We start from the raw sequence: 24,119 nt of genomic DNA on the forward strand, positions 1-24,119 counted from the left end.
TTTATATTTTGAAATGCCTTAAACAGCACAATAGCTGGGCCAACCTCCGTGTGGTTTGTCCACCTCTCCTCTGGGCCACACTTTCCCAGCTCCTCCAAATGGAATCTACTCTCCTCCATGGAGGGGATTTCTCTCCTCTCCTCCCTCTCAGTCCCAAGCCTGGGAAATTCCAAAGAGTGCTCTGTCTGTCCTTCTAAGCTATTGGCTGTTGGGATTTTTATTTACCAATCAGAACAACCTGGAGGGCAGGGTCCCTCCTATGTGCAGATTCTCTCGGGTAAGCAATTTTTGGGATCCAAATTAACATTTGCATACCAGCAGTTTTAGGCAGCCTAGTATAGGAGGGAGCCCTAGTGTCCAACTCTACTGGGAATGTCAAGTCCCAAGCAGACAGCAGGTAATTCTTTTTTTTTCTTTGTTTTTTGTTTTGTTTTGTTTTGTTTTGTTTTTTGAGACAAAGCTTAAAGGAGGTAATCCTTTTTTTTTTTTTTTTTTTGGTTCTTTTTTTCGGAGCTGGGGACCGAACCCAGGGCCTTGCGCTTCCTAGGTAAGCGCTCTACCACTGAGCTAAATCCCCAGCCCCAGGAGGTAATTCTTTATATCAACTTATATACTATTCCTAAATGGTGGTATTTTTGTTTTAGTTTTGAGACAGTGGCTGGTCAATGTTGCCTTAATTGGCCTGGACACATTACATGACTCAAGCTGTCACCCTCCAGATACTGGATTACAGACACAAGCCGCCCAATCCAATTCTGCTCACATCCACCCTCCCCGTGCTAAACATCAAGAGGAGTCAAGAAGGGCTCATCCTTGGACAAACTGCTCCTGAGATGACCCAGGCGAAAAGTGGATGCCAATTCCCTCCAGTCTGACTGAGGCTTGATTCAAAGTCAGCACAGAACCTTTACCTTCTCAGAGGAGATCTTCCCAAGCAAGTCCACCTGGTACAGTGCAGTCACGCTTTCTTTTCGTGAGCCAACATTGAGGAATCCACTTCCCGTGTCATCGCTGGTTAGCAGCTCGATATTGTTCCACATGTCCCCAAGACTGTCCTTCAGAGGAAGGAAGGCGCCACGATCTCCCTGGAATGACAGACCACATTATTTCTGTGTGTAGGATTTAGCTCTTTGGGAAATGAAGTCTTACTCAAAGAACAAAACCCAAAACTTAGGACTAATAAATTAAAAAAAAAACAAAAAAAAAAAAAAACAAAAAAAACCTAACTTTGGCTTCAATGTTGTATCTGGGGTTGTCACACATTTTGGCTCAGTGAAACGAATGGGCAAGCATTATGATTAGCACCAGAGCATGCTGAACTGCCTTACCCACAGGTCAGTCTGACCTCACCAACACAGCCTGCAGCTTGTACCCTTTTGTGGCCTAAACATCTAAATTATCCAAAGTTTTCATTTGAAATAGACCGTGAATCAGCATAAGTCCAGGTTCTAAAGTCAGACCGGGTTATCTCAGGATGAACGCTTAGTCGCTCACTAGAACAAATTATTACCTGGGTGTTACTGGCACATACCTTTCTTTAATCCCAATACTCAGGAGACAAGGGTGGATCTCTGAGTTTGAGGCCAGCCTGGTCTACAGAGTGAGTTCCAGGACAGTCAGGGCTACACAGAGAAACCTACCAAAAACTACAAAAAAAAAAAAAATATATATATATATATAAATTTATATATAACATATAAGTTTAAAAGAAGAATGAAGAGATTAAGAAAAGCTAAGCAAGAACTGAGAGGAGGAGGCGCTCTAAGAGAGGAACTGCAGTGGTCTTTCAGAAGTCATCACTCTATTTCAAAGCCCATTTATAATGCAATGCTATTCTCTAAGTAAGTAAATAGTAAGTAAGTTTTTGTCTTTTGGGGAGTATGCAACTCCGTTGGTAGAGCGAGTGGTTGCCCAGCATGCAGGAACCCTTACCCCCAGCACTGCATAAACCAGTTGTGATGGTACACCGAAGGATCACAAGTTCAAAGGTCATTTTGGGATTGGAATTCAGCCTGGACCCTGGCGTAATGGAGCACACATTTAATCCCTGTGCATAGGAGGCAGAAGAAGTTGTACCTCCGTGAATTTGAGTCCAACTTGGTCTATTTAGTAAGTTCTAAGGCAGAAAGAGTTATAGAGTGAAACTTCATTGCCAAACAAAGGAGGAATTAGGTTTCTGTTCATATGTGCTGCTGGCTTGGGACACAGGGTTTTGTGCATGGCAGAGGTGCTCTATCCCGGCTCTGGCCTGTCCTGAGTTGGTTTCTGCTGTCATCAAAAGCTACACCTGGAGGTTGGGGATTTAGCTCAGCGGTAGAGCGCTTGCCTAGCAAGCGCAAGGCCCTGGGTTCGGTCCCCAGCTCCAGGGGAAAAAAAAAAAGCTACACCTGAAACCCAGAAGAGATTGTTGACTACTGTGCATCAGGCACAATCCTAAGAGCTGTTCTAAAAGGATACAATTATCAATGAGACAGAAAAATGTCATTGCAGTTTACCCTTTTTATTTGGGGGGAGACAAGGGGTAGGGGGAGACGGGACAATATCACGTAAATATCACGTAGACCAGACTGGTCTCAAAACGTGCTATGTAGACCAGGATGATCTGGTTTATGTGCTGCTGAAGTTCGAACCCAGGCCCCAGGCTAGAGAAGCACTCTACCAGCTGACTTAACATTCCCAGGCCTGAGGTTTAAGGTCTTGTGGGAACAGTAACGACAGAATGGTTGAACACTGTGTCAAGTATTTTTATGTTTGGCAATTTTATCCATTTCAATCTTGCAACTTTGACTATACTTTAGGAGTTTAATCCCTGATAACAGTTAAATAATAGACCACAGTTTCTGAAAGTAAGTTTAAAGCTAGTAAATTGACTCAAATACTGTCTGCTTTCCATAGATAGTCTCCCAACAAATAAATGCTCATATTAGTACAACAGCAAAGATAAATGGAGGACGATTTAAGAAGTGCTTGTTTGGAAAAAGAAGTGCCGAGATCTGAATGACAGGAAACCAACTATGTAAGATCAAGAATGGTGACTGCAATCACTGAGAAGGGTGCGAAAGCTCAGAGGCTGGAGAGTTTAGGCAGCTATGGAGGCACACCAAAAGTGGAAGACGGTGAGACTAAAGTAAACCCGTTAAGACTAAATCTTCTATCTAGTGCAAGAGAGAAAGCAAACGGGTGATAAGCACAGAGATTCTGGCATCCCTGACTGCGGGAAGAGAGCAGATGAGCCGATATAAGATCATGAATCAGATGAAACACTGTCGATGAAGCTATCCACGAAAGCTCAGAAGGCCTGTCGTCTAGAATCCGCTCCAATTTACCTCCCGCCGACACGTATAGAGCACTGAACACTGAAAGGGACTGAAACCCCTGCTCTTTCCACCTCACACGCCTCCCGCTCCCCTTGAGCAGCGCGGTTGACTTCTCACCTGCAGCTGAAGAAATTAAAAGAGAATTCTCAAGTGTTTCACACTTCTTCCTTACTGACACAACCGCCCCTACTCATTTTAGGTTCCCTGCCACTGATTTGATTTGGCGGGAGAATACCGCGCCCAACCCCTTTTACGGAGGCCGGAGCAGGCCAAAATTCGCTCAAATTTGAACTAGGAAACCGCCCCGCCCTACACTTAAATTGAATCCTAGCTACCGAGAACCCATTCTGGGACCTATTCTTGGCCCCACCCACTTCATGGGCTTAACGCCACGCCCTTTGAAAGACTAACCAATCACCGCCTCGATCTGCGTTGTTATAGAAACTCTTATCACCACCCACTTTTTTCCCAGCAAGCTGCGCGCCCGGTCGGGCCTCATCCCTTTTGTGCCATCCGGGTCTCTCGCGCAAGAGATTTAGTCTGTGGCGAAGCTTCGAGGCGGCCAGTACTGTTGAGTGCGACAAGCAGAGGCGCCGCCTTAGCGGCCTGGACTCAAAAACAATGGCGGTAGGTACTAACTGGAGCTTGAAGTCCAGGCTATTTTTTTGTTTCTTTACACAGAGTCGGGGAACAGCTATAGGGGCTGTTGTCCGTGCTTGTGTGTGGACAAAATGGCGCCGCGGCCGCTTTCTGCGCTCGCCATCATGGCTTCCTGCAGCAGGGAGGGGGAGGTAAGGCGGTCTGGATGGGGGTGGGGAGTCGCAGGGAATGGCTTTTTTTCCCCAGAACTTTCCTCATCACTTCCCTTACTCAATATTTCTTCAGAAACCCTCCGAACTGTGGGATTTATCTCATTGACCCAGACTAGTATTATGCGTTGAGTTTCATAAGGCTTCTGAGTTCATCCTTTACGCTTTATCGCGCTTGGCCGGAAAGGAAAAGAGACCAGACGTATCCTCTGGGACGTACGGGGTCAAAACGGCAATCTCTTTAAAACGCAGTGTATGAGGAGACCGTACTTAATTTATTTTTTTTGAGCGAACCCTTAGTGATAGGGTACTTATAATTTTGTGAACCTTCTTGGTTAGAACTGGGATTCTTTTAAACAGCAAAAAATTGTCTAATTATCCAATTCCATTCCCTGTTACTTATGCTTTAGAGCGACTTGTGCTAGGTGGGGTTTTTTGGGTTTTTTGGGGTTTTTTTTTTTTTTGTTTTTTGAGACAGTTCTGTCCTGAAACTCGCTCTGTAGACCAGGATGCCGCTCCCCCACCATCCCACCCCCAATTCCCCACCCCCCACCCTCCGAACTCTGAAGTCTGAGAACCGCAGCATTGTTTAAGACCCCTTCCTGACCCATATGGAAGCCGTACCTAAGAAACCTGAACAGGAAGCCTGCCTGGTTACTACTATGCCCATTTCTTGCTGATTATCAAGTTTTAACTTCATATTGTAAATAAGGCTTACTTTTCCTGATAGATGGAATATTTGAAATTAGAATGGTACCGGTAGTTTTTCTGCATCTCACTGACTACCTTCTGTCTAGTTGAATTTAGAATGATTTTTTTTTTATGAGTTTTCAAAGAGTAGGAAAGCTTTTTAAAATTGTGGGATTCATTCTTCTCTAAGTAGTGTCTTGGGCTTCTTAGTATACTTCAAGAGTAGTCTTGTTTTTCTTGTGTTCCATTATTTTAAGTGAAATTCAGTTACTCGATTTCTTCAGTGTCTTCCACTGTAAACCTAGATAGTCCTCCTGAGAACTGGCCTAGTTTTAAATTTGCTGCTTACCTTTCTTTCTGAAAAGAGATTTGTATACTGTGCTTCAGCTGTCATCTAGGGTTCTCACAATTTAAATATGGAAAACGGGTGGCTTATAGACGCAGTGATTAAGAACAGTGCAGTTTGCAGACAGTGTTTATATGGATTTCTCCTAACCTGAAGTAAAGCCCAGTAATTGATACTTGGGCTTTCAATCTCCGGGGGGAGGGGGGACACCTAGTATTTCATGTGTTTAATGATGAGGTGGGTTTTATTCTGTAGTGTGCTTTGTATGTGAAATGACTAATATCCTGTGTCACACAGTGGTTCCTCTGTTACCAGGCTTCTGAGCTTGCTACAGAAAAAACATCACTGGACTAAACGTCTTTTTCCATAGTTTTCAGTTCTGGTGTTGGTTTTCGGGAAAAGTGAGTGTCTTCAGTGGGATCCTAGCAAGTGAGAGGCTGTAGCTGGAGGTTGAAAAGTTTGAGGGCAGCTTTGGACCACAGACATCTCAGCTTGGGAGGAGGGGTGTGTGGTTTGTTTGAAGTGCTTTTTAAGCTGAGAAATACTCATAGGCCAATCTGAGGTCCTTAAGGATAGAGAGAACAAAAATGGAAATGTTCTTTGCAACATTGTCATCCTTAGTGTAATAGAGCAGCATGTATTACTAGGAAACAGTAAAGACAGGGAGATTATAGTATTTTAGGAGAGTCAGCTATTGTCTGGAATGCTTTCTTTCTGTATCTTACTGTTCTCTATTGAGCTACAAAGCTACAATTGGTAGCTTATCACATAATTTATGCATTTCACCTCCAATCATAAGTTTGTCCTTTTAATTGTGTGTCCTTAGCTGCTGAACCACCTTTCCAGTCCTCAAATCTGCTTATTTTGTATGTTTTATTGTTGTGGATTCTGGTATCTGTTTTGACCCTTTTTGTGCCCCAGTAAAATAATACACTTCCTCTATTTTGGTACTTCTGAACAAATCTTCCCAAGGGAAAAGTTGGTCATGTTTCTCCCTGATGAAGACTGTAGTTATTCGCTCTGAAGTCCTAAATGAGAAGTTGGTAACACTTGGTGGAAGGAGCACCTGGGAAATATTCTTGGTTTCATAGGTATTACTGTTTGCTTGCCTTTACCAGGCTTTTTAAATATGAAAAATTATTCTTCAGCTGAGCTCAGCAACACACGTTGAGGCAGGCAGATACCTGGGTTTGAGTCCGGCCTGGTTTGCATAGTGAATTCCAGGCCAGTCAGGGCTACATAAAGAGACCTTGTCTCAAGGGGATTGGGAGGCTGGGGGGATGACTCAAGAATTGTACAGAACAGTAATGTAGTTTGCTAGCTCCTGTCCTGAGTCATCTGCTCTCTGGGTGAACAGATTTATTTTCCTATTATCGTCTCTAGTCAGATACCTTACCACCTCACTACAGACAAGTTCAAAGCTGTTTCCAGTGCCTCTTATCAAAGTTCAACTAAATGTTGGGCTTGGTGACGGGCAATATCTGTGATTTCAGAACTCTGGAAGTAGGAGGGTCAACTTGTCTTGCCTGTATGAGATGCCATCTCAGAATCAAACTCAACTCAAAGGAACTTTTAGATTTTAGTGTATCCTTGAAGATGCTTTCTAATTTTCCAGTTTAAATGAGTTTCTTTAGTATTGCTTTTCTTTTTAATTATTTTAACATTTCATACATTGATCAATAGTGTTAATATATCTTTTCTACCCCTCTTTAGTAATACTATGGTAAAACATTTGGATCACAGAGTTGTCAGAAATAGGGTTGGATAGTGGGGTCCCCGCCTCCACCACCGACCCTGGTGATTTGATACTGAGCTTCAGGTATAGGTAGCTAGTGCTTCTACCACTGACCTACATCCTCAACCAGAAACAGCTTTAGTGATGGAGTTACAATTGAAATTCATTTCTTACTCATTTATTCATGAGTTTCTGTGCAGGTTGCTGATGGGAGTACAGATAGGTGGACTTCTGTAAGCTAGAAAATGACAACAAATTGAACCTTAGGTAAATTGGGTCTCTGAAAATATGTGTGCTATTGTGTCTTTTGTCTCAGTCTTGTAAGTGCTGGGGTTTAGCTCAGTGATGGAGAACTTGCCTGACAGGCATGAGACCCTGGGTTTAATCTTTAGCATTGAAAAGAAGTTTATATTGTAATATTGCCTATAAAATGCTTTAACGTGGAAACGGCTTGATGTTTCCATAGCCCAGAGCATAAATACGGAGAGGCAGAACATGTTTTGCTGTACCTCTGTGCCAAGGGGATATTTTCATTAAAGAAGGTTAATTAGGTTCTCAGGTAAGGTAATTTTCTGCTTATTCTTTTATAATCTAGAAATACTCCCTCTGCTGCTTTAATATCCTATAGTTTTAAGTACCTTTCTACTTTTAACAGCTCATTTTAAATAGCTTTTTAATAATAATGAACAACAATTTGATTACTGGCAAGCATCTAAAGTTTTATAGTTTCTTTAAATATTTACTGGAATTACCCACAGTCCAGTCCTTTACATCTGTTACTTTACCACACATACATCCACTTGGAAACCAGCTGTTTGGGTTGTTTTTTTCTGGTAAAATTCAAATGTCTTCATTCCTTGCCCTTTTAAAAACTAGGAGATGACTGGAAATGCAATTATAAACTTTGATGATTTTTGTTTTTTAACTTTTAGGCTATTGATACAGAACGAGATGGATTAGCCCCAGAAAAGACATCGCCAGATAGAGAAAAGAAGAAAGAACAGTCAGATATATCTGTTTCTCCTAGAGCCTCAAAACATCATTATTCAAGGTCGAGGTCAAGGTCAAGAGAAAGAAAACGAAAGTCAGGTAAGGATTTTAATGGGATAAAATGTTGTCTGGATAGTGGTATGTTCTACATTTGTTTTACACTCTAACTCTTTAACTATGAGTTGTAGCACCTGCATGGGGAGTTTTGTTTTTTCTAACATCACTAAGGCTAGAACCCAGTGCTCTACAGTTAGTCCCTTAACATTTACTTGCCCTGTAATACAGTATGTCTGAAGCAAGTTAGATATTTCCAAATGCTTGGTATTGGTTTCTCCTTTCAAAAAAAAAAAAAATGAAACCAGCCAAGCATGGCATACACCTGTGATTCCAGCCCCTAAACACTGAGGCGGAGCCATTATGTAAGGACAAGGACAGCATGAATTATATTGAAGTTCCCAGCCAGCCCAGGTGAAACAGTGAACACTGTCTTTATACACCAAAGGAGGGTAACTAGTGTGGAAGGCTATTTAAAGAAAGCAATGACTTCAATTGGTAGACTGCCTAGCTTACGCAAGGACCTAATGTCGTAAAGTTAACAAACAAAAGTGAGAAACAAAAGAGTAATTTGTTTAAAAGCTATAACTGAAGCTTAGTCATATGTTGGTGTATGTTTAAATTTATTGGACATTGTGATCACTTTTAAATTAAACATTTGCTAGCTTGTGATATTACAGGGGAATCAAAAGTTAAGAGTCAAGTCTGGGCTACATATATATAAAACCTTGCCTCAAAACAACAAAAATAAGAAAATGTCTAGCTAACATCCATTTGACTATACAACAGCCTGGCTGTTAATTTCAAAATGAGTCTCTAATCTAGATTAACCTCCTGTGTGCACAGCCCAAACTTGGTTTGAGTTTCGTTTATGTGCACATATACATGTCCACATATGTGTGTGGATAGAGTATATTTATTTAGTATGAGAGTGAGAGCAAGTCTGTGAGGGCCAGGACTTGACATCTGGTGAGCTCTTCGTGTGGGTAAGGCACATAAGTGCAATCCTGACAACTACACTAAACCTTCAAAGCCCCATAGAAGTGAAAGGAGGGAACTGACCTGCAGGTGTGGACACGCGTTGTAAGAGACTGGCTAGGCTGGGTGCACAGGGAGAAACAGGCCCCAGCCAGCCTTGGTAATTTAGGAAGTAGTTGTTTTGTTTTGCTTTGCCTCCCCCTTCCCCCTTACGTTTTCAATTCAAACCTGGACCTTGTTATGAAAGTCCTGTACTACAGATCTTTTTATTGTTATATCGTTATGTGTTACATTGTTATTTGTGTATCCTCATGTGATTGGGTTTTGTGTGTGTTCACAGATAATGATGGGAGAAAGCACAGGAGCCGGAGCAGAAGCAAAGAGGTAATTAATACTTTGTAGTGAATAGGTGCTTTACAATTCTTATAAAGTATCTGGTAGAAATGTTTTTGTGCCTATTTGCCATTGTCAAGGTAAGTACCAAAACTTGAAATTTAAAAGGTTATTTGGGTTTTTAAATAAGCATGATTTGGATTCATCATTTTTTCAAGAAGATAGTTGTTTATATGGAAAGTACCTTCAAAAGCTATTAACTTTTACTATATTGTGAAAATATTCACAATAAAAATATATGAAGAATAAACTGGATTTTTAGGCCTGTGATACAGAGCTTCCATTAATCCGAGGTCCCAGGTCTCCTTATCCTTGACAACTGCTCAAGCTTTTTAACTAGCGGTCGTCATTAACCAGACCCTATTTGTCAACTACTTTTTCTTTATTTGAAAGTACTGAGTTTTCTTTCTTTCCTTTAGTGAATAGTTCAGTGAACCTAATACTATTACAGTAAAAATGTAAGGGACAGTTGGAGAGGTGACATTCACAGTAAAGTCTTAGGAAAAACAAAGGCAGCGGCTGCACTGCAGAAGAGCTAACTTGCCTCACTGACCTGAGAAGATGAGCACTGAGCTACCCAGGAAGATAATTAGCAGTGAGAAAGGGAGAAAAGCCTCAGGGGGCTGGGCAAGGGACTCCTAAAACAAATGTGGGCAGGGACTTCACCTCTTCCCCTAATGGAAGCTCTGTTAAGTTTTTAATTTAGGAGAGTTTTTGTGAAAATGACTATTTTGTTTAGCTCACATGATAACATTTCTATAATAAATCATACTCAGCGTGCTAATGCGCGAAGAGACTGAACTGAAGACGCTGCAGACTCAGATAGCAAAATAATAACCTACTCCATGATAAGGTAACTATTAGTCATTCAAACTCCTATTTCCCTTAAATAAATATATCTTAAATCAGTTAAGGGTTATAATGTTTTATAAAATTAATAGTAATGTTATGCTTGTGAACTGATTTAAAATAAACTCTTAAAGTTTCTGGAAATTTTACCATTTAAAGCTTTTCTAGTTTACCACTATATAGCAAACTTGAGAATGTGAATAGAGAGCTGGCCATGAAACTAAGGTTTGGCTTGTGCCTCCAGGTCTCTTATTTTTCTGCAAAATAAGAAGTCACTGTCATCATTTTCAGATGTGTTGTGCATGTTCCAAAATGATTGACTGCTTTTTTGGTTTGTTTATTTTTTTTTACTTTGTTTTTAAAGTTAACCTCAAGTCAAAAGGAATATGCTGTGGCCTGTTGTAGACACACCCATGTGGTTACGTGAGGTGGTGGCCTCGGTAGCACTCAGGCAAAGAATGGGATCCAGGCCCAATGCATTACTGTGAAGCTTTGTGTTTCAGCTCTTGTTTCTATGAAATAGGAGAAAACCATTTAGAGGATCCGAGTTTCTATTAGATTATTTAAATTTTAATTACCCTGAATTGTATGAGATTTTAAGCTTTAAATACAAGGTGGGTTTTCCAAGTTTGGGTTGGGAAATTTGACATTTGGGTGGCAGATTTGAGATTCGATCATTCATTTAACTTCAAAGTATGTGTTTTATGTCATAGGAATTGTTACCCCTGATTTACTTTTGGTTTTTAATTTAAAATGATAAGTTATTTTCCACCCTGGGTTCATAACATGTAGTAGACCTCTAAGCCTGTTGGAACTGGTGCCAGCTAGGTGGTTGCTCCACTTTTTATAGAGATGGAAAGATGAGGTCTTTGGAGAGAATGTGGCTAGTTAAGGGGGGATGTTGCTACTCGGCCTAATTTAAAATAGCAGGAAGTATTAAGCTTTGGTTACAGTGTACTTTTCTGCTTTGTTTGAAGTGCATTTTTAATACACTTCTTTGTTTTTACCTGTTATCTCCTCTCTTTTTGCTGTTACTGGGAATTGTGCCTAGGACTTTATACATGCGAGTGAAATGCTCTGCTACTGAGCATTCCATAGTCCTGTTTTTACTTCACTGCTGTTTTATGGGTTTATGTTATTTTATTTTTTTATTCTTTTAAGATCGGGTTTTTCTGTGTAATGGCCCTGGCTGTCCAGGAACTTGATTTGTAAACCAAGCTGGTCTCACAGGTATCCACCTGCCTCTGCATCCTGAGTGCTGGGATTAAAGGTGTGAGTCACCACTCCCAGCTGGTTTTTAACTGTTAAAATTGTTTGAATAGTTTAAATTGGATTTAGAAGTGGGTTTTGGGGTTTTTGGTTTTTTTTTTTTTAATGGGGAGTCTATTTAAGATTGGCTTTTCATTATCTGTCATCTATTTTTGAAAGCATTGTTTTTAAAATACTAAAGGAACAAACTGCAGTTTTGTGTCTTAAGGAAGTTGTAATTGCTATGCAGCCTTTAGGGATATGAACCTAGATTTTACTTGCCACACGTCCCTAAGGTTACTAATGTTGCATCACAACATTTTTGTTTACTGATGCCCATACTAACTCTTTTTGTTGCACTATTTTCCTGAAAGAACCAACTTCTTGTTAAAACAGGCAAGAAGACATGAATCCAAAGATAAGTCCTCTAAGAGACACAAGTCTGAGGAGCACAATGACAAAGAACATTCTTCTGACAAAGGAAGAGAGCGATTAAATTCATCTGAGAATGGTGAGGACAGACATAAACGCAAAGAAAGGAAGTCGTCACGGGGCAGAAGTCACTCGAGGTCTAGATCTCGTGAGAGGTAACTAGTTTTGCTGTTGTAGTGTTGTGCCTTCCAGTAGCTTTAACTTAGAGTTTATACCTAGACTAGCATTCTATGTGTGTAGTCTTAAACGGAATGCCATTTCTTGCTATCGTGATGTGATTCTTTTTCGCTGATAACTAAAGGCTTTAGTAGACAGTGCTTGTGTCCAAAGCTCTGGGATCAGCATTGAAAGAATAATGCTTTGAGGATTTTTCATGAACCTAAAAGTAGCTTCCAAGGGGCTGAGAGATGGTTAACACATTTAATTAGTGGCTAAATGACCTTTAACTGCTTCAGTTATCTTGAATCGGTTATATTATTAAACTTTATTAAGCCAAGAACTACTATTCTTTAATAGAATTAATATAGAAATTGTTCCCTCTAACATCCGGTTTATATTTTCTTTTGCTGTTTTTGGGGGTTGAGGATGGGGATGAGTTTCTCTGTGTAACTTCCATTCCTGGGTGAATAGACCAATCAGGCTAGCCTCAAACTCAGATCCATGTGCCTTTCACCTTTTAAAGAAACTTGCTAATTTTTGAGTCAAGGGTCACTCTAGCACAAGCTATCGATTGACCTCAAACTTCTGAGCTACTATTACTAGTATATATTACTGTACCCCATCATTTGACAGGCTTCAGAATTCAGTTGTCCCAGTGTTCCTCAAGAGTGCTGGGTTATAGTATTTAGTTAAACAGCTTTGTGAAAATGGGGTCATGATTCAAATATGTAGGCTGTTGCTTTAGTACATATAGGCATTTTGCATTCCTGTATGTGTCACATGTGTGACTGGTGTCTATGGAGACCAAAAGAGCATTGGATTCCCTGGAACTGGAGTTAGGTGCAGTGGGCATTCAGAACCCTCTGGAAAAACACTGAGCCATCTCTCCCACCTGCTCTGTTATGTTTCTAATGATGTCAGAATCAGCTAGATCAGTGACGACCAATGTGTATTCTCTGGAGTGTTTTTCATGTGCCTGGTTCAGTATTATTACCATTGCAGTGAGAGACACCAATTTTAGCCAGCAGAGCATATTTCAAATTAGATCAAAGCTGATAAGTTTACAAGAATGACGATTCGTGGGCTGGAGCGATGGCTCAGCAGTACTGACTGCTCTCCCAGAGGTCCAGAGTTCAATTCCGAGCAACCTCGTGGTGGCTCACAACCATCTGTAATGGGATCTGATGCCCTCTTCTGGTGTATCTGAAGATGGTGACAGTGTACTCATATACAATAAATAAAATCTTTTTTTTTTTTTTTTCTTTTTTTCGGAGCTGGGGACCGAACCCAGGGCCTTGCGCATGCTAGGCAAGCGCTCTACCGCTGAGCTAAATCCCCAACCCCCTGAGTCTACTTGTTAAACTAGCATGTAATTCACACTTTTAATAACAAGTCAGGATTTAAAGTGAATCCTCCTGCAGAGTTCGTTTTGTTTTGAGTAGGGATTGTTTGTTTTTTCCCCCAATTTATTTTTTGGTCCTCTTTGACGCCATCTTCCTGCCTTAGGTGCAAGGAAGAGCCCAACCAACAATATCTATTGAGGTGGCTGGAGGTGAAGAAAACTCCCTTTCCTATCCTGTTATATAAAGAATCTCCTGTCTTGATAGCATATTTTGGGGTTTTGGTTTAACATCCTTATATGGTATAGAATGGATTTTTCAGGAATTATGTATGTCTCTGCCTGGGATATGTAGTAAGAACCTGCACTTAAAAGGGGAGCGATCCGTGAGTGATCACAAGTTTGTGCACTTGAATTTCAGGCGCCATCGCAGTAGAAGCAGGGAAAGGAAGAAGTCTCGGTCAAGGAGTAGGGATCGGAAAAAATCTCGATCCAGAAGCAGAGACAGGAAGAAGTCAAGATCCAGAAGCAGGGATAGAAAACGGAGGATCAGAACACGTTCCCGGTCAAGATCCAGACACAGGCATAGGACTAGAAGCAGGAGCAGATCACGGAGTCGAAGTCGGTAAGTGTTCGTTATCCTGAGGAAAGTATGGCAGACTCCTTGCTGCTCAGCTTTTCTCAGAATTCGTGTGCAACACAATTGTATTTGCTAATTGATCTAAAATACTTTAATAATTCATTACATATCTGTACACATTCATATGAAGGTTCAAGTAATCTAAATTCATTATCATTCGTCCTTAATCACAAGAGCTAATTTTGATGATTGCTGCTTGCTATATATATGTACTGTAAGCACTATACATCAGACCTTTTGAATTTTTCTAATTTACTTATTTGTTTTTTTAATATTTTTGAGTGGTTTTGCTTGAATGTATGTGTGCTGCATGCACATACATGGTACCTGAGGTCAGACGAGGACTGTCAAATCCCTTGGAACTAAATTTATAGGTGGTTATGAGCCTCTGCGTGGATAGAGAATTGAATCCAGGTTCTCTTATCCACTGAGTCATCTCTAGCCACTGTGGAGGGTGTCTGCGCATAGACATGCATGCACATGCTCTTCTAGTGGTGAAAGCCTGAAGCTTGCAGTGTCGGCTAGGCTGGCTGGCAGTCCCAATCTTGGATTCCCAACTGCTAGGATTACAGCCATTTCCAGCATTTTTCATAGGTTATGGGAATTTAAAATCAGCTCTTCTGCTTTTACATACAGCAAGTATTGTTTCACCCAGAGCTGGCCTTTTTTTTCCCCCCTCCCTTTTTAAAGTCTCACTGTGGCCTTTGGCTGGCCAAAAATACCAAGCTATTCCCTACTTCCCCGTGATTGCGAGGATTAAAATTTTGGGGGGTTTTGGATAAAGGCTCTCTATGTAGTTCTTAGTCCAGCAACCATCTGTAATGGAATCCAACACCCTCTTCTGGTGTGTCTGAAGAGAGCAATAGTGTACTCACAGACATAAATGAGTAAATCTTTTTTTTTTAAAAGAACAGCAAATACTCTTTCTTTTTTTCGGAGCTGGGGACCGAACCCAGGGCCTTGCGCTTGCTAGGCAAGCACTCTACCACTGAGTGAGCTAAATCCCCAACCCTGCAAATACTCTTAGCATCGAAGCCCAACTCTGAACCCATTGGGTGAGGGTTTTTTTTTTCTATTGCACTTTTCTAATATGGTGATTAATAGTTATGAGATAATAACTCCATTTAAGAATAGGAATATTTGAATTCTCATACATTCAGGATGAACGACGTTTGAAACTAATCTTTGCTTGATTGAGCATACAGGCAGAAAGTTGGAAGTAGCCAATATGATTCCAGCTATAACATGGGTGTTAACTGGCCATATATATATGAAAAGTATAATATTACTTTAAAGGATGTATTGATTGTTGAGTTTAGAGAGGTGACTCAGAGGTTATGAGCGCTGGCTGCTCTTAAAAAGGTCACAGCACTCGTGGCTTTTTTTTTTTTTTAGTTCTTTTTTTCGGAACTGGGGACCGAACCCAGGGCCTTGCGCTTCCTAGGCAAGCGCTCTACCACTGAGCTAAATCCCCAGCCCCGCACTCCTGGCTTCTTACAACAACTGTACCTGATGCCGCCTTTTGGCCTTAATCCAGACATGTAAATAGTGTCCCGACATAAGATGATTTTAACTGTAAGCCATGTACTGTTTTGATATTTGTTGAACTATGTAAAGAAAATTGGCTTTTATTGAAGATACATATTGGGTGGCCCTAATGAAACACAAAATACTGTTTATTATAGAGATAGAAAGAAGAGAATCGAAAAACCAAGAAGATTTAGCAGAAGCCTAAGCCGGACACCTAGTCCGCCTCCCTTCAGAGGCAGAAACACAGCAATGGATGCCCAAGAAGCACTAGCTAGGAGGTATGTATATTTTCCCATATAATTTATATTTTTTCCTTTTCAACTTTTAAGTAGCTGGTCAACTGTATAGACAAGCTTTTAACTCAGAATAATCTTCCCTCCCTCAATCCTAACCGTAATGCTTGTGTGCATTTGTGTACAGATCTGTCTGAGGAGATATTTAGTTGGCGATTTCATTGGTTTTTAATTTGCACGTTCAGGAAGACTGAGAAGCTTTTGCCTTTGGAATTAACTGATTTTTTTTCTCACACATTTAGACTTTTAATGTCTTTGGTTTGCATTTGAGGACTTTGAGTTATAAATATGCCTCAAGGACCTCTTAGTTGTCTTTTCCCTTTTTTTCTTAAGACAAAACACCTGAACACTGAGATTTTTGTCACCAGTTTTTATATTTAGTAGGTACACATCATAAGCCAGTTTATCTTGTACTGTAGAAAGAATGTTGCATTTCCAAAGTCTGAGTGCTGGGCGGTTGTTTGGCCACATTAGAGGAGGTCTGTAACTGAAATACGCAGGAGCCAAGGAGCTGCCTCATGAAGAACATGTTTGCAATCTTTTTGCATATTCTGAAAATTATACTTTTTGGATTTGGGGTTTTTCTTTTTCTTTTTCTCTTTTTTCTTACAAAATTGAGTTTGTATTTTTTTTTCATTATGAAAATACAGTTATCACAGTGTAACCTGATGTGCTGCTGCCCTGTGAAGCCAGCCTGGCAGAAACTCCACTGAACAGCAGCAAAGGTGTGAGCTCACCCCTCCTTCACCCGTTCACCTAGTGAATGGAGTTGGTTCCGACCTGCAATGGCCCTGCACATGCAACCAGTAGTTGTCGTGTTTAGAGCAACGGAGTTACAGAAATCTAATTTATAATGATTTGTTTATTAACTAACAGTATTTTTGAGCTTTGAAGTTTGCTGTTTCTTAATCTGTTGTATTTTCTTTTTTTAACTGTTACTAAGGTAAAATTACAGGCTGTATATCTTTAATTCTTGCATCGAGAGGCAGGAGCATCAATTCAGAGGCATTCTTGACTATGTAATACTTTGAGGACAGTGTTGGGCCTATGTAAGACCAAAAAGAAAAACTACAGAGTTGTTACTACTGTCAAGATTTCTATTATATAGATCTATTGTATAGATTATCAGTGATGTTAATATTACAAGTAGACAGAAAACCACTCTAAAAGAAATGTGCAAGTGTGTTGGTCCATGTCTTCAATCCTAGTACTTAAGAGGTAGAGGTACACAGAGCTCTTGAGTTTGAATCCAGCCTGTGCCACATAGAGTCTAGAACATCAGGGGCTATCTGCTGACAGATTCTTGACTCCAAAACAAAACAAACATGAAAGCATATTTTTGGTTGGTTGGTTGGTTTTAAGTGTCAGAATTTAAAACAGTTTTGGAAATAAAGATCTGTGGCCTAATTTACTGATTAACATAATTATAAACTTATCCTCAAGGATTATCTTATGTCCTTAATAAAAAAAGAAAAGGAGAGTTATAGGTTATGACGTTTTTTCTGTAATTTAAATTAAGTTCTTGTTAAAGCAAGTATCTGCTGAGAATGTAGCTCAGTTTGCTGCGTCACAGATCTCTAATCCTAGCATTTGGGTGATAGAAGGCAGGAACTGGGGGTTGGGGATTTAGCTCAGTGGTAGAGCGCTTGCCTAGGAAGCGCAAGACCCTGGGTTCGGTCCCCAGCTCCGAAAAAAAGAACAACAACAACAAAAAAAAAAAGGCAGGAACTGACATAAATTTAAGGTCATTCTCACTACCTTGAGTTTGAGGCCATGCAAAACTACATGAGGTACCCTTTCGAAAAGAGAAAAATTGGAAATACTTGTTAACTGTCACCATAATGCACTTGTATCTCAAAACAAACAAAAAATAACTTTTTCCTCATTCCTACCTGGTTTGGACCACATTAATGAAACAACATTTGAAAGGGGTTTCTTATTCAAGAACTGAGGGAGTAATCTGATGTATGTATAAGAAATGACTCTGAACATACATGATAATTTAGTGTAAAGTAAAATTCCTTTTGTTTTATATTGAAATGTATATTCTGTGTTACTAGTTACTTCGTAGTCATAGAGTTCCTAATTTAGTTTGTTCACTTTATTAGATTGTGATGAAGGGGTTTTGTATATCATCTTCTAAATTAAAGTTTATCGTGATCCCTTCTTTAAATATAAAAGTTTTTTTAGCCAGGGTCATTCTTTCCCAAGCAGTATTTTTTTATAAACATTGTTTTGCCGCTTCGATATACACTATAATTTACATAACGCCAGTATGAGGTTTTATCTTTGCTTTCATAGCCAGAACTGACAGAAATTGGAGACTGTTTGGATTATTGATTTTATTTGCTGGTTTTTAAAGCAGGGTGGCCTTGGCTGTTCTGTAGCCCAGAGTGGCCTTGAACTCATTAAGATCATCCTGTGTCTCCCAACTTCTGAGGTAAAAGCATATTCCTCCTGTCTTTTTTGATTTTTCTAGACAGGGTTTTACCAAGTGATTCTGCTTTAATCTTCTCGGTGATGGAATTTCATGTATGTGTTGACTTGGCTGTCTAGAGATTTTTACATTTTATACTATTTAAGTGGGTGTGGGAGGGGTCCGCTTATAACCCTTTGTTTTTGAGTCAGGAGGTGGTGTGCAAACCTTTAGTTCCAGCATTTTAAGGTAAGGGAGGCAAAGGTAGAAGGTCTCAATTGAGGTAACCTAGGCTACAAAGCTAATTCCAGGACAACCAAAGCTACAGAGAGTGGCTTTGGGCAAGTGAGGGAGTAGCCAACACCTATAATCCCGCTGTGTCAGGAGTCTGACAAAGCTGTTGAGACTCTGTCACAAGAATTCTTTGAGTCAATAAAGCAAGGTCTGCCTCCCTGGTGGTAGCCTACCATAGCCCTGCAATTTAAGGTCAGCACAGACAACACGAGCCAACCCCCAACTTTTTAAAAAGAGTCTGAGAATGTATTGAAATATTCATTAACTGACTGGTACCTGATCTATATAGGAAGAACATGGTATTCAGTAAAGCTGTATGTATAGAATGTTGTGTATATACCATGATGGTTCATACTTGGTTTTACATCAAATTGTTTTGCATTGTCTTTGATAGATTAGAAAGGGCAAAGAAATTACAAGAACAACGAGAAAAGGAAATGGTTGAAAAACAAAAACAACAAGAAATGGCTGCAGGTAATTTACTATGAACTGTGTGGTTATGAAAATATAAATGTATAAGCTTGAAAGATACAAAAGTTTAATAGGAAAGAAATCACCTTTATCACATACCTTTACTTGATACCAAGGTGCTGCATAAACATTTTGCATGCTTTCATCTTCTCAAGAACCTTTTTTGGGGTTGGGGCTTTAGCTCAGTGGTAGAGCGCTTGCCTACTAAGTGCAAGGCCCTGGGTTCGGTCCTCGGCTCCAAAAAAAAAAAACAACCTTTTTGTGTCCCTGAATGGTGACACTTGCCTTTAATCCCAGCACTTGGGAGGCAGAACAGGTGGCTCTCAACAGGTGAGGCCCTGTTTCAAACAAAAAGAAAGCCCAAAAAGTTTGGTATAGATGTGTATGACTAGAGAGAGAGCCTGGGGTGTTACTCCTACCAAACCCCTGTGGACGCTTGTTCTGTGTGCTAAGATTTTATCTTGGGGCCAGTTGGTGGAAGTGCACGCCTTAATCCACGCACTCGGGGGGCAAGGGCCTTCTCAGTAAGTCCAAGACAGCCAGGGCTACACAGAGGAACTCCTCGAAAAACAAAGCTAATGTGTATATATTGGATTAGGGAGAGTATGTTTTCTTTGTTTTTAATCATATTGGGAAGGTGTATGCCTGCACATGCGTGCTTATTTACCTACCTGCCTGTGCCACAGTGTACATACATGTGGAAGTCAGAGGACAAATTTGGGGGAGCATTCTCCCATTCTTGGAAATTTTTTGTGTACATGAATACACGGTTGCTGTCTTCAGACACACCAGAAGAGGGCATCAGATCCCATTACAGATGGTTGTGAGCCATCATGTGGTTGCTGGGAATTGAACTTGTGACCTCAGGAAGGGAGAGTCAGTGCTCTTAACGCATTGAGCTATCTCTCAAGTCCAGTCTTTGGATTTTTTTTTTTTTAAGATTTATTCATTTATTATATGTAAGTACACTGTAGCTGTCTTCAGATACACCAGAAGAGGGAATCGGATCTCTTTACAGATGGTTGTGAGCCACCATGTGGTTGCTGGGAATTGAACTCAGGACCTCTGGAAGAGCAGTCGGGTGCTCTTAACCACTGAGCCATCTCTCCAGCCCCAGTCTTTGGATTTTTGAGACAGTCTTCTGTACCTCACTCAGCAGGCCTTAAATATCTGATCTTTGTATGACAACCTCCTGGGTACTCCTTATTAGCGGGTGTGTGCCACTACACCCAGCTGTATTAGTTGGAGGTTTTGTGTCTATGTATAGGCACTCACATGACTCTGTATATATACATGTATGAGTCAGGACAACTTCTAGAATCTTGCCCCTTCCTTCAGATTCTGGGGCCTATGCTTTGCTTTTTACCCAAGCTGGATTGTATGCTGGCAGGGGAATAGTGCCTCAGGGCAGTTTCTGAGGGGGAGGGGGAGGAGGAGGAGGAGGTTGTTGTTTAACAGCATAGGCTACAGGTGGTGGTGCTAGTGGTGCTGGTGGTTTAACAGCATAGGCTACATAGCCAGTACCAAGCCAGACTCCTTGTCTTAACAGCATTGCTGATTGCAGTGGTCCGGGGTTTGAGTCCTAGCACCCACATTGCAGTTCATGACCACCTGTAACTAATTCCAGGAGCTCCACTGCTCTCTTGTTCTCTTTGGCACCAGACATGCACTGCTGCTTTAGTTCATTTCTACTGGAATCATGTTTTCTTATTGGGTACATTTCTTTGGGGATAATAAGCAAATATCTATTGGTGAACACACAAACATTTTAGTTCATTGTGAGCTAACATATTTAGTGAAAAATATCCTGCCATTGGACAAGTTATAAGGCTTTGTGTACAAACACTTTTGTGGGAACTAGATTACTTATGTCTTAAAAACCCGTTGTGTTTTTTCAGCAGCTGCAGCCACTGGAGGTTCTGTTCTTAATGTTGCTGCACTCTTGGCATCGGGAACGCAAGTTACTCCTCAGATAGCTATGGCAGCTCAAATGGCAGCCCTGCAAGCTAAGGCCTTGGCAGAGACTGGCATAGCTGTGCCCAGCTACTATAACCCAGCAGCTGTGAATCCCATGAAATTTGCTGAGCAAGAGAAAAAGAGGAAAATGCTCTGGCAAGGCAAGAAAGAAGGCGTAAGTTCTTGTCTCCTTGTCATGTCAACACTACTAGTTAATTTCATAAAAACAAGCTGAGATTGGGGATTTAGCTCAGTGGTAGAGTGCTTGCCTAGCAAGCGCAAGGCCCTGGGTTCAGTCCCCAGCTCCAGAAAAAAGAAAAAACAAAACAAAATAAAAACAAGCTGAAATGAAAGCTATGGTTTCCAAGAACAACTTTTATAATAGTCAAGTTTGCAGTGGTTACTTAAAATTGAAAATGTGGGTGTTGGGGATTTAGCTCAGTGGTAGAGCGCTTGTCTAGCAAGCGCAAGGCCCTGGGTTCGGTGCCCAGCTCCGGAAAAAAAGAAGAAAAAAAATTGAAAATGTGTGTATTTGTCCAACTTAGGAAAAAGTACTTTAAATGCTATCACTTTATTTTGACTGTATTGTGGACTTTATAACAAAAAACTATTACATTTTATAAATTCTAAAATTCAGTGCTTCTTAACAGGACAAATCTCAGTCTGCTGAAATATGGGAAAAATTGAATTTTGGAAACAAGGACCAAAATGTCAAATTTAGGAAGTTAATGGGCATTAAGGTGAGTTATGCTTTATGGTTGATCCTACCTTCTATTTTCATAGCAACATCGATTTCCAACCTCAGGTATTTCAGTAGTGTGTCAGTTTCAAAGTACTTGAGAATATCTCTGTTCTCCAGGTTAATCTCATAGACGTGGCTGTGCCTTGTCCTAACTATTAGATAACGATTGTGTCTGCTAAGGCTGCTGTATTAAATTTCTAAATCAGGCCTGGCAGGGTGGCTCAAGACTTTTTTTTTTTTTTTTTTTTTAACTTGAGTATTTCTTATATACATTTTGAGTGTTATTCCCTTTCCCGGTTTCCGGGCAAACATCCCCCTCCCCCTCCCCTTCTTTATGGTTGCTCCCCTCCCCCATCCTCCCCCCCTTGCCGCCGCCCCCCCCAACAATCTAGTTCACTGGGGGTTCAGTCTTAGCAGGACCCAGGGCTTCCTTTCCACTGGTGCTCTTACTAGGATATTCATTGCTAACTATGAGGTTGAAGTCCAGGGTCAGTCCATGTATAGTCTTTAGGTAGTGGCTTAGTCCCTGGAGGCTCAAGACTTTTTAATCCCAGCACTCTAGGAGGCAGAGGCAAGTGGATCTCTGAAGCTAGCCTAATGTACAAATGCACAGAGAGTCTAGGAAACCCAGGGCTCTGTTACACAGAGAAACCCTGCCTCATGGGGAAAGAATATCCAAAAGAGGATTGGGAATGTAGCTAGTTGGTAGAGTCTTATTTTGTACTTTTGAGACAAGCTACTGGGATTAAAGGCTTGTTCCTTCTAGCTGGATTCTAAGCAGTCTTGAGTCTTGTGGCTGGAGCCTCTGATCCTAATACTTGAGCAGTAAGAAGGAGCAGGAAGGGCTCATCCTAAACCACATAAAAGAGTTGACTACCTGGACTACTTGGAAACCTGAGATCTTGTTTCTGTTTATCTTTTGGGGAAAGTTAAACTGGATAAATGAGTTTGCTGGGAAAATACTGATTGTCTTACAGATTATTTGATGGGGCCTTTAACAAAGCGTAATCTCCATGTGCCTGTAGCTGGCCCCACCACCATTGTTCTTCCCACAGGGCCTACAATCTTTTCCTGTTAAACCCAATTTTAAAACAGAAAGCACTTCTTTTGTCCCTGAAACAGGCCTATTCCTACTTCTCTTTATTTATGGTGGTTACATGCCCGGTGCACTCCTCTTTACCACGCTACTTAAAATAAGTTCTTGTGTTATGTTCCCATAACGTTTTTTACTTACAAGTATTTTAATAACTATGATCTTTAACCGTTTATATCTGGTACTGGAGAGGTGGCTCAGTGTTAGAAGCGGTTTTCTCCTGGAGGTTCGATTCTCAGCATCCCCATGGAAGTTCAGAACTGTCCCATGTCCAGTCTCAAGGGCACCACAGCTCAGACATTACACCTGTGCTTCTGGTAATAACGATTTAAGAGTTAAAATGTTTTATGTCTGATAATTTAGAGTGAAGATGAAGCCGGCTGTAGCTCTGTTGATGAAGAAAGTTACAAGACTTTGAAACAACAAGAAGAAGTTTTTCGAAATCTTGATGCTCAGTATGAAATGGCAAGATCACAGACCCACACACAGCGAGGGATGGGTTTGGGTTTCACATCTTCAATGCGTGGAATGGATACAGTTTGAAAAATATCAATTTGGGACTTTATAGACTTGTTCTGATGTCGGGTCCTTGTTCACCAAACAGCTAGTGTTCTAGCTTGCATGGGTGTTGCATTGACTTTAATTTATTGAAAAATACGATTTTTTTTGTAAATATCAGATCAGTGATACTGGTGTTAGTGTTGTAATCAGGTTAAACCCACTTCCATTAAACTTGACAGGACTATAGAAGGACAATATTTTTTAGTTCATGAATTCTACTTTTCAAATATATTAAAGCTTCGGGTGGGATAAAATCTCATACATAGATTTTCTCGTGTCCGCTGTCTTGTGTACTTTTGTACTTAACCTTGTACAGTTATTTTCATCTCTTGAAACATGAAAGAAATGTTATGTAGATGTTCTTTAGAAGATCTGGCCATTTGGTACATAATCCTGCACACAAGCTGGGCAGTGATAATAAAAATGGTTTTCTCAAAACTGGTGTTAATCTAAGTTATCTGGTGTTCTTTTTTTGAGTTTGTTTTCTGTAGCCTTGATTTTATAATTAAAAAACTGTATATAAATGGTTTTTTCCCCCCCTTCAGACCTGAGGTCCTAACCCAGGATACACGCCTTTTTCCAGCAACTATAATAGGGCGTGGTCAATACCACTGTGAGCAAAAATGTAAAGGGAGGGGGGTGAGTGGAGCTCATTAAGATAGTACTGTCTTTTTTTTTTTTTTCTATTTTTCGGAGCTGGGGACCGAACCCACGGCCTTGCGCTTGCTAGGCAAGCGCTCTACCACTGAGCTAAATCCCCAACCCCAGTACTGTCTTTTTAATA

At 40.6% G+C, this 24,119-nt stretch overlaps 2 protein-coding genes across 9 annotated transcripts in view; one reads left to right on the forward strand and one right to left on the reverse strand.

Annotated features, from left to right (window-relative positions):
- The window catches only part of Kntc1 (kinetochore associated 1), a 70,640-nt gene extending 67,003 nt beyond the window's left edge, over positions 1–3,637 (reverse strand). The window contains exons 1-3 of one of the 4 annotated variants that reach the window (XM_063271315.1): positions 3,435–3,637; positions 1,532–1,646; positions 912–1,085 (exon numbers count right to left, since the gene is read on the reverse strand). In XM_063271315.1, coding sequence (XP_063127385.1) covers positions 912–1,040 — 129 coding nt within the window. In that variant the 5' untranslated portion in view covers positions 1,041–1,085; positions 1,532–1,646; positions 3,435–3,637. 4 annotated transcript variants of the gene reach the window in all.
- Positions 3,638–3,781: 144 nt separating this feature from the next.
- On the forward strand, positions 3,782–23,788 carry Rsrc2 (arginine and serine rich coiled-coil 2). 5 transcript variants are annotated; one of them, NM_001014128.2, is made up of 12 exons: positions 3,855–3,944; positions 7,364–7,456; positions 7,830–7,986; positions 9,260–9,303; positions 10,089–10,165; positions 11,784–11,996; positions 13,761–13,964; positions 15,665–15,787; positions 18,907–18,986; positions 20,882–21,114; positions 21,590–21,679; positions 23,138–23,788. In NM_001014128.2, the coding sequence occupies exons 5-12, from the start codon at positions 10,158–10,160 to the stop codon at positions 23,315–23,317; spliced, it is 1,131 nt and encodes a 376-aa protein (NP_001014150.1). In that variant the 5' UTR covers positions 3,855–3,944; positions 7,364–7,456; positions 7,830–7,986; positions 9,260–9,303; positions 10,089–10,157; the 3' UTR covers positions 23,318–23,788. The 5 variants fall into 5 exon arrangements, 4 of the variants coding, with proteins under 4 accessions (NP_001014150.1, NP_001388099.1, NP_001388100.1 ...); NM_001401170.1 differs by lacking the exons at positions 7,364–7,456; positions 10,089–10,165 and having other exon boundaries at positions 11,806–11,996; NM_001401171.1 differs by lacking the exons at positions 7,364–7,456; positions 10,089–10,165 and having other exon boundaries at positions 11,806–11,996; positions 20,885–21,114.
- Positions 23,789–24,119: the final 331 nt, after the last annotated feature.

Source organism: Rattus norvegicus, chromosome 12 (genome assembly GCF_036323735.1).
Source record: "Rattus norvegicus strain BN/NHsdMcwi chromosome 12, GRCr8, whole genome shotgun sequence".
Classification (NCBI taxonomy): Eukaryota; Metazoa; Chordata; class Mammalia; order Rodentia; family Muridae; genus Rattus; species Rattus norvegicus.

Excerpts from the sequence above, each read along its gene's own strand:
- Rsrc2 (NM_001401170.1), top strand. Across the intron at positions 7,987-9,259 it reads AGAAAGAAAACGAAAGTCAG|ATAATGATGGGAGAAAGCAC; the intron begins GTAAGGATTTTA and ends GTGTGTTCACAG. Across the intron at positions 11,997-13,760 it reads AGGTCTAGATCTCGTGAGAG|GCGCCATCGCAGTAGAAGCA; the intron begins GTAACTAGTTTT and ends CTTGAATTTCAG.